Source organism: Orcinus orca, chromosome 16, assembly GCF_937001465.1.
Source record: "Orcinus orca chromosome 16, mOrcOrc1.1, whole genome shotgun sequence".
NCBI lineage: Eukaryota > Metazoa > Chordata > Mammalia > Artiodactyla > Delphinidae > Orcinus > Orcinus orca.
The window spans coordinates 75,852,486-75,866,341 of NC_064574.1; the positions used below are offsets into that span (position 1 = coordinate 75,852,486).

Genomic DNA, 13,856 nt, shown 5'->3' on the forward strand with positions numbered 1-13,856 from the left:
GCCAATTAACAAGGGACACAAAACTGTTTTCTAAAGTCAAAATATTTTAGACACAGGGCATGTGGGACAATAATTTTACAGTGCAAAGACATGCTATTCATGCTTTGATACTAAAAATAGTTTGTACTTTTATGGTAAAAAAGGAGAACCCCACACAAAATATTTGCATGTAAAAGAGGACTCAGTAAATTCCACCTCACTCCCACCCACCATCCCCTCTGTCTCTGCTGCTTGTCTAGTCTCTTTGGGATGATCTCTGAAAACTGGAATGCGGCAGTTTCCCTGGGCCAGCTTTTCTTGGCCGCAGTAGCAATTTCACCATACTGATGGGCAGGACACTGGGACGACAGACTGCTGATACATTCCATGGGAGAACAGCAGACGCCATCCACCAGAAGGGCAGTGACTTCTTGGATTAAATCTTTGCCTGTATCTGCTGATCACCAGTATCTCATTTTACATTCATATCCCCAGAGAGGGAAAACAAAGGTCTTACTGTATTGGCTTTTTTTCCTGCTGTAAGCAATTAACGTTGGAATGCAACAAGAGCGTGCAATTAGCAATGTCATCAATTGCAAAAATAATTATTATTCCAACCTCCAATCATTCAACCTTAATTTATGAAGCACCTTCTATGTGCCAGGCAATGTGCTAGAAACACTATGGTGGAGAAAATGGCTACGGTACTTTGCCTCAGCAGAGCCTGGAGTCTAGCAGAAGGGGCAGAAAGAAGGATACAGAATGGAAAAGTCTGTAATTATAAATTGTGCTAAGTGTTAGGAAACTAAAAAGGTGGGTGCAAAGGAGAAGGGAATAAAGGGAGACCCTGGAGTGAACATTATGGTCAGGAAAAGCCTCTTTGAGAAGTTCACATTTCAGCTCAAGCCTAAAAGACGAGAAGGAGCCCATGATGCAAAGAGCAGTGGGAAGAGCCCTTTGGGTGGAGAGAACAACATGTGTAAGTACCTGAGGCGGGAGAGAGCTTGACATGTTGGAGGAAATGAAGGAAGGACAGAGGGACAGGACCCAGTGAGCAAGACATGAAGCTGAAGAAAGAGCGCTGGAGAGCCAGGCACTAGAGCCCATAGGAATCTGAATTTTAATTTGAAGACACTGAGCGGATTCACATCTGGGAATAATATGATCAAATGTATATTTTTAAAAGCTCATGCTGGTGGTTGTATGGAGAATGGATTGCAAGGGCTCGACAACAGAAACGGGAAACACGAAAGGTATCTCAGGTTTTCCAGGAAGGGATAACCTCGAAACGGGTTTCAAGGGTTTTACTTCCTACATGCAGCACAAGCCTGGGCCCCTTGTTGTGTCACAGAGTAATGTCCTCAGGAAGCTTCACTTTAGGTGGGGAGAAGGATGTGTATTCCACCAACTCTAAAACCGGGTACAAAATGAAAAAGGTCAAAAGTGAATTATAAAGACAGTGACCGTGTAATCCTAGTTTTCCAGGAAGTCCTGATTTATGCTTATTGTTCCAAGGTGATTATTCATAGTGCCTCCTTTCACTCTCAGAAGTGTCCTACATGAGGTGATAAATTCTGGGGTCACCCTAGTTATAAACAGAGGATCATGGGAGTTCTGAAGAAAGTGCAGAGAGAAATTCGGAGAGAAAAGATGATAAAAGCTTCAAGGAAGAAGTAGATTTGAAGTAGTCATTGAAAGATAAATATGACTATTGAAGAAGGCCATCCCAAATGAAGGGAACAGCATAAGCACAGGCTTAGCAGTGTGGAGGAAACACAGGGCTCTTGCAGATAACAGCAACTGCAGCAACGGTTTGGTGTTTATGGAAAGCAGAAAGAGGGAGACAAGGCTGGAAAGGTATTTGAAGCAAACTTGGGATCCAGGAGGTCCTACACTAAGGGGGCTTTGATTTTATTTCACTGGCTATGGAGGGTCACTGAAACTTTTTGAACAAGAGAGTAAACAGCAATGAGCAAAACAATGCTGAACTATGCTAAGAATCCAGGTAAGATGGTCAGTATAAATGTTGAGGGGAAAGGACCAGCATGGTCAAGGGAGCAAGGAACCAGGTGGCAAAGGCATTTTGTAACTGGAAGAGCAAATCTAAGTGGCTTCCCATGCAATCCTGACTGGGTGGAGAAGCAAGCAAGAGAATTTGAAGGGAAGGAGAGAGTGAGAGGAAAGCCCCAAAGCTGAAAGTCTAGCCTGAAGACAAGCTCCAAGATAGAAAAGGAAGAAGAAAGATGGGCCATCAGGTTTAAGAGGAGGCAGAAAAGAGCGGGGTCAGAATCATCAGGGAAAGGCTTTTTAAACTCCATACCCTTCTCTCTCAGTATTCTGGTATGTCAAGTTGTCTCCTCACTCTACCTAGAGAACCAAGGGGACAGCTGGCATAGACTCCCTACATGATCCCAATATATCCCCCTTCACACACAGCTACATAATCACAGCCCCCGAATGCCTCGCCCTAATCCTCCCCACTGCCATATTCATTTGAGAAATATAAATTTAGAGTTTTAATACGAGGAGGTAGGAGGCAGGTGATGATAAATTATGCAAGTGGGCTGCTTAAGTTTCAGAAAGTACCATTCAGCCTTCTAGCAATGTGAGCTGGGCCCATTACCCAGCTTTATATTTCACCTGAGAGGCAGGGGCTTTTCCCATCATCCTCATTATTTCTTAGAGAAATTTGATGACAGTATTTTTTTACATCAGAAGTTGTTATCAACAGTCTTATTCATACAGTGTAATAATTTCATTAGCAACTGTTCAGGAGATCATTTTGCACTCACCTCCAGGGGAACAGTATTTTTGGTCTCATAGCAATGCATTAAAAAACAAATGCTACCCACTGTTGACACACCTCAGGCAACTGTTAAATCCTAAATCTACATTTTGCTACTTAAACAAAATTTCTTCTGAGGGCTTTTGTTTTGTCTGGTTTTAGAAGGAAAATATTTCCTTTTGAATTTGTGGAACCCAAACCAAAAATTCAAGTATAAAATTTTATTATATTGAAGTTTCTTACTAATGAAGAAAACAGTTAATGGTCTTTAGGCTCAACTGATACCTAGGCAGTACTTTCAGATTTAATTCACACCTGCCCCCCAATACTGCCACCGAATACCACCAATTTTTATAATATGGAAGATTCATAAAATTTATAAAACTTAAGAGCAAAATACCACTGTGGTGCTGAAAGAAGAAAGCAATAAGAGGAACCTAAAAGGGACATCCCTGGCAGTCCAGTGGCTAAGACTACGCGCTTCCACTGCAGGGGGCACAGGTTTGATCCCTGGTCAGGGAACTAAGATTCCCGCATGCTGCATGGTGTAGCCAAAAAACAAGGAAACTAAAAGAAAGAGTAATGAATAAACTCCAGTTACCAGATGTATAAAAAGCTGTGTTCTTTGAGGGAGCTTGTGGGTATAAGAGAGAATACAACATAATTATTCTACTGAGGCTACATTCTAGTGAGCTACCAAAAAGCAGCCATTTTGAAAACATTTTTTATAATGTAATGTCTATAGTATTCGGAAGAAACATTTCTTTTTTTTCCAATAATATTTTGAAAAAGAACTCAATTAGTAAATATACAGAACGAGAATATGGTCCTAGTATTGATAAAATTATTTCAAACAGGATATGGTTTAAAAACTTTAAGATTTGTTACAAGTTTTGCAAATAGCACAGTAATGTTCCCTTTCTCTTTTCTAAAAAAAAAAAAAACCACGATTCAGTTTACTAAAAGTACGATTCTTGCAGCATCTGCACTGGGGTTGCTTAAGGAACTTGGTGTCACACTGTGACCCCCATCCCAGGGACTGTGGCTCCACCAGTCAGAGATGCTGTCTGGAAATCTGCATGTTAATAAAATCCCCAGGGTTGTTCTGACATAGGTGGTCTGAAGACCACCCTTTGAGGAACATTATTCTGTATGTTCCCACCCATAAAACGCAGCTAATTGCTTCTCAATCTAATCACAGCCAATCTCAGCCACTCAGAACCATTACTAGCAATTAGAACCGTCCAGCCTTGCACTACATGATTTCAAGACATGTAGTGACGTGAGTGCTTCCTGAGCAATCGCAGGTGCACAGTGGTCACAGAATGACCAGCAATAACAGCATCACTGTAGGCAGAGGCACAGGAGAAGTGGCAGCTTCTGCAGAGCTGTGATCAATGAATGCAGGTCAAGTGTTTCCGCAGGCCCCATGGCAGAGCCTGTCGGGCCTCCTGAAAGACACCAGGCGGGCCCGGACAGGACTTGGCCCAAGTTTGTGAGCCATTTTGGTTTCTGCTCCTGTGTGTGTGTTTGTGAGCACTAGTATAAGGACACACACCTCTAGGTGTGAGAAGACCCTGAGCTCCTGAAAGAACTCTGTTATATTGCTTGGTACAAAATCATCACGGCTTGCATCAAGAGACAAAATGCTCCAGAATTCATTTAGAATACCCAATTAGGGTCTTTTAAACATCATTAGGACCCAGCAGTAACTCAAGCACATTAAAACAGTTGGGTTCCTGTGGCAAAGCAGGTCTAATGGGACTGAGGGTTAAGTACAGCAAGGGGTGTGTCATCAAGGTCCCCTCAGCCCCTCAGGGACTCTAAAAGCAAATATCGGCCCTACTCAAACAAAGCATCTAATTCAGTATGGTTTTGTCTCACAGTATTCACTGAAATGTTCAAGGGAAAGCTAAAAAGAATGCAGTAATGTTGTAACTATCTTCATATTTAATTAAAAAGAAAGCTAACAGCACTTCCAAGAGGGAGGTCATTCCTTGTTCGGCACAAGATTTCTCCGTGCAAAGCTATTTTGAGTATGGGCAATAAAGCAATTCAACATGTAAACACTTACAAAAGCTACCATTTCAGAAATGCTACTGATGCTTTAGCTAACAAACTCTGAAGATGAGGTACAAATGACAATCCCGCAGCTGGAGGCAGCCGTACGAGAATCGAGAACATCATCCACAAGGTCCAATCTAATCCTCCATCCTCCTCTGCCCTCATTGTTCTTGGAGGCCCCAACTGCCTTCAACAGAATTGTTATGATAGGAAAAGGTTTACAGGAAGAAAAGCTGTATGCAAGACCTTGAATATACTATCTCAAAGTTCAAGAGATCAGATCATCACTTTCTCCTGCACAGTAACTATACAAACAGCAGAGGAAGAAAGAAGGATGCTGTCCTACAAAAAAAAAAACCATGGCAATTACAAGATGTTAGCAGGTTTAAAATAAGAACCTTACACGGTTAGACACATTTAAAGGAAACCATACAAAGGTGAGCCCTGGGCAGATGGCTTATTTTCCAGCCCAGTGAGTCCACATTTGGCTCTCTGGGCAGGATGAGGCATTCGGCTCTGCCTATGTGCACATACCGAATCTTCAAACGCACCTTTAGCTTTTCCTCCTTGGAAGAAGAATTACAAATTGGGCCTTAAAATATCCAACAGTTCTCAAGTAACATTTACCACACAGAGCTGCCTGGGCCTGCCTTAAAGCCCACCCACAATTTCATTTTCAATTAGCAGCTCCTCGAAAGGCAGTAATGAAAGCAGTTGCTAAAGAGCATTCAGATGTCACTGAAAGACTGTAAACCCAAACTGTAAATAGCACATTGTGAGTCGCCTGTCACCACCATCAACTCCCACGGGAATCTCGCAACACGTGGCTATCACAACCATCTGTTCAGCTCCCCAACTGACACCACTGCAAACCACACAGCCACCTACCCACTCCCACCTCCCACTCATTACCTGTCATGTACAGACTTGTGTGGAGATGGGACTGCTGTAAGTGGAGATTAGAATGCAGAAAACATGGAGGCTTATTTCACGTTCTGTAGCTAAGATCTGGCCACATGCAGACAACACTGTATCTTCAGAGAGGGAAAAGCTACCATTAAATTAACACAGAATGCAATTTTAATATAAATAAAGGGAGTCTGTCTACCTTCATCAAGTATCCGAAGTGTAGTGTCTAAATCTTGTAAAGAGAAAAACATGCTGCCTCACCCTTCAATCACCAGTATTGTAGGAATTTACAGTAGGTAGAGTTGAGAATGATTTCTGTTACTGCCCATCTTACTCCTCTAAGAATACATAGTATATTTAGTATATTTAAATGGCCCTTAATAAAACTCCACACACACATATGTATAACAAATTCCTACTTTGGGATTAGTGAATGTCACTGTTTTATTAAACAATTTCTATAGGTCTCAGGATCATTGGAGCTGAGTTACTGCCCATTCTTTTAATTGCAGCTCCTTTTCCAATTCAGCCTATTTTCTCTCTATGGGTTTTATTTTATGAGATGGTAGTCAATGTGCTATGTCCTCTTTTTGGTCAATTTTTACTAAATTTTAATTAAGAGTTATATACATCACTTGAGATAAAATGTATTACTGGCCACCTCACTTCAAACATCTGTCTCACAGAAGTCAAGTGATATTTATGCTCACTCTTACCAACATGCAGGGCCAATAGAATATATCCCAGACAACAATGTACGGGGTCAAAAGGCACAAAACAGGGGCTTCCCTGGTGGCACAGTGGTTGAGAGTCTGCCTGCCAATGCAGGGGACACGGGTTCGAGCCCTGGTCTGGGAGGATCCCACATGCCGTGGAGCAACTGGGCCCGTGAGCCACAACTACTGAGCCTGCACGTCTGGAGCCTGTGCTCCGCAACAAGAGAGGCCGCGACAGTGAGAGGCCCGCGCACTGCAATGAAGCATGGCCCCCGCTCGCCGCAACTAGAGAAGGCCCACGTACAGAAACGAAGACCCAACACAGCCAAAAATAAATAAATAAATAATTTTTTTAAAAAAAAGACACAAAACAAAAATTCTGTAACTCAAAAAATAAACTCACTGCTTCTAAAGCCCAAGGGGGGGGGGGAACCAAAAACCTTCACATAATCTGTTGTTATAATAGTTGCACGTTTCCACATACCAAACAAATACCTCCAATATAATACACAACTAATTCTGAAAAGAGATCGGCCTGGGTTGGAGGTTTCTCAAAAACCAGATGTTAAAAACTGGCATCTTATCCTTATTTCAAGTCAATGACGATTCCAAGAGCAATTATAAGCCAATCTCCTTCCCCACTCCTGCTCCCAGTCTTTCCTTATATGTTTCTATTCTTATTTCTGTAGTTTTGGCAAAGGGAGAGAAGTAGTGTGCAACTTAAATGCATCAGCAGGAAAAATAAAGAATTTTCTTTAATACCTCAATTTGTAACCTTCTCATGATTACACAATTTTTAAAAAGCAAATGAAATCCCAATTAACACATTAAACTTGAAACTCTGAAGTATGAAGTAAAAACGATTTAACTGCAGCTCACATTTCTTGATACCAGCTCAGTATACCTTCAGTCATTTAACCATTATAACAAATGTATTTATGAAAGAGCACCTAGCAAAGTGCATGCCTTTTCATTACTAAAGTATAACACCTAATTACATTAGTGTTTCAAATGCTCTGATTTCCAGAAACCTGGAAGGCTCTAGCGTCAAACTGGATGAATACCTGTGTGATTTCAGCCTAGATTTCCACCCAGAACTAATTAGAAGGTCTTCAGCAATGTGACTTGAACTGGGTCTGCTTAATCAAAGTTTTCCATTATAAATCCTCCTTCACAAGTTAATTTCTACTAGTAACAAATGTCACCAAGAAGCCTTCCGACAATCTGAGTGAGTCCACTGAAATAAAGGATCCGCCTCTGGTAATAAATGCTCTCAAAGGAGAAGAGCACGGGCAAGATATACTCCTTCATCAGGATGGATGCAAGCTCAGCTGGTGGCTTAGTCACCTGGGCCCTTGACCAACACAACCACTTACTCCAAATAAGGCGAACATGCAATGCCAATACACAAAGCAGACACAGCCACCACGCAAAGCTTTAAACAAGAGCTCTAATTCTAAAGACTTGGCACTGGGATCAATCCCTCCTCTTCCTAGAAATCAGTATACATCTTTGATATCTACAATGTCAGCTATTAATCCTCCAACAAGTTTGACTCCACCATACTAGACTTTCAGAGAGAAGAGCAAATTTCCATTCCTTACAAGCAACACCTACCCAGATCAATTTGTATAAAGATTTTTAAACCACGTAAGGCATTCCCACATAAGCCATTCTCACCAACAAGGTTAGAGTCTAACTGCCAGGCTCCTGAAATATTCCCAAATTCCTTTATTTTCCTCCCAAATAGTGTTCTCCTATGGCTAGAAGCTATCTCAATAGATTGCCTCTCTCTGGGAAATTCTGTCCTTACATGAATGGCTTTTTGGCACTTAAAATTCAGTTAGAAAGGAGACTCTGGAATTTATTTTGATGATCCATCCTTGTGTCTGTTAGTTAGAAGAGTTCATATAACCTAAAAATTCCTCCTAGCTCACTTAAGCCTATTTCCTCTGGTTCAGTTCATACTAGAGAAAGACGGGACAGACTAATGGACTAAATGAAGATTTAGGAATATCCACTCAGAGCACAATCTGAGAGTTCTCTGAACCCTTATCAACTTTTCCTCATCTCTTTTCTATTTTTAAAACCCCTCCACTCAGTGTTTTCAACTACAAAGTACTAAATTTTTAAAGCATCCCCTGTGGTCTAGAAGTTAGACATACTGAAAGAAAACTAAACTCAAAGTCCTCAGAGGAGTTAAGTTTTCCCAAAACCCTTCTGCAGAAGTTAAGGCTCGGTCGGTTGGAAGGTTTGGCAGCACATGACTTCAATATGCTCTTCAGTGGTTTCCCAGTTAGAGAGTAAAGATCCTTATGCAGAGGACCTATCAACCTCTGTTTTGATTTTCCCGCTCCCAAGTCAAAGTAGGAAAAAACAACAACAACAAAAAAAAACAACCTACTATATCCTTATTAGTGAGAGCCAAAACTTTTTAATATAATGTTTGAGTACTCACATCGTGGGCAAATAGTTCTGTGTAGGACAAACATAAGCATAGGGGGTCAGAAAGACATGTACTCTTTTGTATAACACTTACTCCTTTCTTCATTTTTTAAAACCCCTTTGGAAATTAAGAAGAAAATTCAAATTTGCCATATAAAACAGTGCAACCATTTTACAAGACAGTTGCCAGCTCAGCATCTTCTAAGTCAGTATGTATTTATACTTAAAAACATAATCCAACAAGTAAGTTCCACTGGGGTGGTTACTACTTAGAACACTTTCTTTTAACAGTATGGAAATGGAGAAGAGCATGGGCAAAATATACTGCTTCATCGGGATGGGTGCAAGCTCAGCTGGAGCTTTTTTTTTTTTCACTCTCCTTTAATGTCTTCACAGAGCCAACCAGTTACAGACTCCAAAACTGAATACTTTCAGACCTACTATGGTCTTCCTTTACAGACCTCAGCAACACTATATATCTGTGTTATTCAAAAACTTAAAGAATCACGGAACTGAGAAAACGTCTAATCCAAATCTCTCATTTTACAGATGGGCAGCAACAGACAGTGATTTGTTCAGGGTTTCATAATAGCACATATGATGCTAGGAATACTATAAATGAAAGTATTACAGCTTTACCTCAATTATCAACTTCTGTTTCCCTTCCCACTAAAAAAATAACACTTGGATAGTATACTCTGGCATCAACACTGAAGATAAGAAAACACCACTTATTTTTAAAACTCTTACATAGGCCAAAGATACGATTCATTCTTTCCTTCTCCATGATTCATAAAAAGTAAGTCAAACTAATTGCTTTTCAAATATTTACCCTGAAATAAGGATAGCTCTGATTTCAAATATCATTAGTACCAGAAGATGGATAATTAAGACCAAAAAGCTACTCGAATTTGAGACATACAAGTCCTTGCCTTGTAAGATCATAAACTCTTTCACTAGAGGACAGAGTAGAAAGAAGGATTTTGAAGACAGAGAACAGAAAAGTCAGATCAAGTATGGGAGTAAGAGAGTCAAGGATGAGGAACCACAGCTGTGTGTAAGCTCAGAATTAAATTGATTTCTTGTCTGAAAGGATAAGAAGCCCTCCTCCCACCCTGTTGGAGAGGCAGTGGTTACACTGCAACCTCTCTCCATTTGCTACATATCTCACATGGAGAGGCATGAGTTGGAAGTCACAAATACCACAGGAAAACTATCTTTTATAGAACACAGCCCTTCCTCCCTCACCCCACTCTCTGTCAAAAAAAAAAGAAAAAAAAAAAGTTTTTTCTTTTTAAAATCTTCATCTAAATGTGGTTGCCTTCAACTTTCCAAGCTCTTTCTCTGTTCTCTGTACTTGATAGTTTATCCTGTTTTCTTCTTGAGCTTTCATAGGCCATTTATATGACCACAATCACTCCCTCTGACCAAACCAACTCATGTAGTTTCTAAAAATACTTGTAGACTCCCTGCATCCCACGACTTGGAGTCCTTATCTCAAACAAGGGAAGCAGAATATACAGGGAAAACAGAGAAAGGCAGAGAAATCTGGGTCTAAACCCTAGCTCTGTACCTCACTGTTAAGTGGCCTCAGACAAGTCACTTTAAGCCCCAGTTTTCCCATCTGTAAAGTAACCATAATACCATCTACTAACCAGGGTTGTTGTGAATATTGTAGATTATACTACACAAACTCCCTCACTGAACGACTGTACCGTGCTGTGCATCAGATAAATGTTAATAATAACCATTATAACTCTAACCTGGCATTTCATTTCAGGACAAAGAAAAACCGCCATGTGCGTCAGAGTTGGGGATACTTCCCTGAGATCCTCCTCAGTCCATGCTGAAATCCATCACTGTAGGTATTTTCTCAGAAGTTTACCCATCAAATTCCATTCTGACACCAAACTGCCCACTAAATCTTATTAAGGACTTTGATCTTTCAAATCTTTTAACTGAAATTCATCACCAAAAATATATTCTTGATTCTTTATAAGAAAAATTTCCAAACTGGCTTGACCATTATCAAATAGGAAATTTGAGATGACAAACTTCTGTGCCTAAACCCCTAGCGATTCTGGTTCATCAGGTTCTAGGGTAGAGCTAGAGTATGTGTTTAATAAGGCTCATGATATGATTCTAGTGATCTGTGAGGTTTTAGAACCACAGTTTTGTCTGATCCTAGATCTCTTCCCTCTGCAGAGAAACATCTGCAAACTTGGAATTACCTGTTCAGCTTCTAATGAGCAGCACCTGCTCTGTGAACCACACTCCCTTCCTCTGCTTCCTTCAAGTGATAGTCAATCCCACCCAGAGGTCCCTCCAAAAACAAGCAAAACACACCCAGGACACAGGCAACTCAGCAGGTGCTAAAGCCTCCGGATTTGTGCTGAAAAATTGCTATAAACAGCTTCATTTCTCATTATTAATCTATCTCATATGGGGATTTCCACAGGCAGAAAGGCTCCCCAAATGCCAAGAGCTGTATTTTCTTGTGGATCATTGAAACCTAATTATTAAACAGCCCAGTAAGCCCCACTACCAGACTTTCATACAATCAGCAGATCACAAAGACAGTCCTGAATTATAGGCTGTGGAGGACACCTGAAGAACCAAAAGGCAAACTCATTTCTTCCAGTGCTCTCCCACATGCCACAGTATTTGGGCTTCCCTGGAAAACATAAATCTTACGCAGGGTACTGCCTGCATGCAAATAACCACTTTTAGCACCTCAGAACCTTGAGATACACAGTGTATTTGAACAAATCTGCCTGTTTCCTTTGTTTTACCTCAGAGGATCTGTCCCTGCAAGCCAGTCCACCTGGACCATCACCAAGACTTCCGTTAGTCTGCCCTCAACGCCAGTAGCGCCAGCAACAGGCTTTGTTACACGGAGCACAGGTGACTGAAAGGGTACTGTGCTAAAGTTTCAAACTGTGATAAAAACAATGAGCTTGGTTTGGTATATTCTTTTAGAAGCAAACACACAGCTGTGCAGGGCAGCCCTCCGGCACCCAGCAAGGATAATATCTTCTCCACCTGTTAGGAAGAATCACAGAGAAGCAGGCACCTGAGGAAGAGCAGCCACAGGAATGAACAAACCCTAAGCTTCCTCACCTGTCTGAGTCCCTTCGGCATTTTCTTTCTCTTCCCGAGGTGCTGGCAGAGATTGCGGTCATTTTCCCGGTCTGAGCTGTAGTGGTGTGGGTGGCTGAGTCTGCTCTTCTTGGAGTGAAAGGACAAGCCGTTGGTAAGTGCTTCCCGTTTCTTCTTGGTCAGAGGGGTCTGGCGTTTCTCCACGCGTTCCTGAGGCTTAAGTGCTACATCTTTCTGTAGAAAAAAAGAGAAGGAAAGGAAAGTGGTGGTTACATAGGTAGTTAGCGTCACACCCAAAACAGAGGCTAAATGGGGTTTCTAGAAGGGAGGGAGTAAATAAAGGCAAGAAAGTGTGGTATGAGACTACCTAAAACTAAGAAACATGGCTCTCAATTTTTCTGACTCCTTAATGCCACAAATATATACTTTCTATTCTTGTTGCGGAAAAAAAAGCTCAACAAAGCACAAAGTATCTGTCCATTAAAAGTGCTTTCACTACCGCCTGGGATAGTAGCTTTCCATCTGGCTCTGCACTAGGTCCAGCGCATGCTATTCCCTGAGGAGGCTTAATACACTCACTTCCCAAGATGGTACATCAATTACGTTTCAGAAAAGGAGTACTAAGTGCATGCGCAATTCAAAAAAATCAGCACAAGACTGAACATACCAGGGCCAGGTGGATGTGAGCCAGCAAGAAAGAAACTGTCAATTCACATGATTAAAATGTTTCCTTAATGCATTATATTTTTACCACAAGTTCCTCTGAGCATCCTTAATTCTCATCTTCTTTGCAAAATGTAACAACCATATTATCACCAAGATCAACAGCAACTTTTCATTTATTCCTGTGTGTGGCTGGGGGATGGGGGAGGGTGGGAGAAGGATCCTGGATGTTCTGGAATAGGGAGCAGCACCTGTAGGAACTACAGGCAAGCATTTCAGGCCACATGACATAGGTGAGTTCTGTGCCTTGAGGCAGGTCAGGACATCCTGAGATACCAAAAGACGTGTTTGAGCTCTGACGCTGACATTATTCATTATGAAACTTGGAGTAAGTCACTGCAACTCTGAGCCCATATGCAAAATGGACTCAGATATGACCTGATACAATATGTGTGAAAGTCCTTAGAACCCTGAGAAATGCACACATTAAGCAATAACATTAAAATGATTTGGCACTCAATCATTTGTTAATGAATAGATATGTTCCTCTTTACACTGAAAATGTTCCTTCCTGGAGTCTCATCTGCACACAATTTCTCAGCTTCTGTGGTCCTAAACACACATATAAAAATAAAGTAAAACCATGGACTCCCCTAGCGGTCCAGTGGTTAAGAATCTGCCTTCCAACACAGGGGACACGGGTTTGACCCCTGGTCGGGGAACTAAGATCCCACGTGCCGTGGGGCAACTAAGCCCACGCACTGCAACTACTGAGCTCGCATGCCACAACTAGAGAACCCACGTGCTGCAACTACAGAGCCCATGCGCTCTGGAGCCCACACACCGCAACTACTGAGCATGCGTGCTGCAATGAAAGATCCCGCTTGCCGCAACTAAGACCCGACACAGCCCAAAATAAAATAATGTATTTTTAAAATAAAATTAAAAATAAAGTAAAAACAAACATTCCCCTTCATCCATTTCTCATTCTCAAAATACCACTCTCTCTTTCCTCTCCTTCATAGTCAGTATTCTTGGAGCAGTTATCTATCTATTCTACCTCAGCACTTCCGACTTGACACACACGGTGCTCCTTGATGTCTTTCCCAATTCAGCCACGGCCATTATTTGGGGACCTTGGACCTTTACATCTGCTTTGCCTTGGCCTCAAAAGCCCACCCTTCTACTCCTCTCCC

General features: G+C 41.5%; 1 protein-coding gene across 7 annotated transcripts in view; it reads right to left on the reverse strand.

Annotated features, from left to right (window-relative positions):
• AUTS2 (activator of transcription and developmental regulator AUTS2) overlaps positions 1-13,856 on the reverse strand; it is a 1,123,834-nt gene that overhangs the window by 832,324 nt on the left and 277,654 nt on the right. For all 7 annotated transcript variants that reach the window (XM_033426295.2, XM_049699567.1, XM_049699565.1 and 4 more), the window contains exon 2: positions 12,019-12,231. In XM_033426295.2, the coding sequence (XP_033282186.2) occupies positions 12,019-12,231 (213 nt within the window). The remainder of the gene's footprint in view (positions 1-12,018; positions 12,232-13,856) is intronic.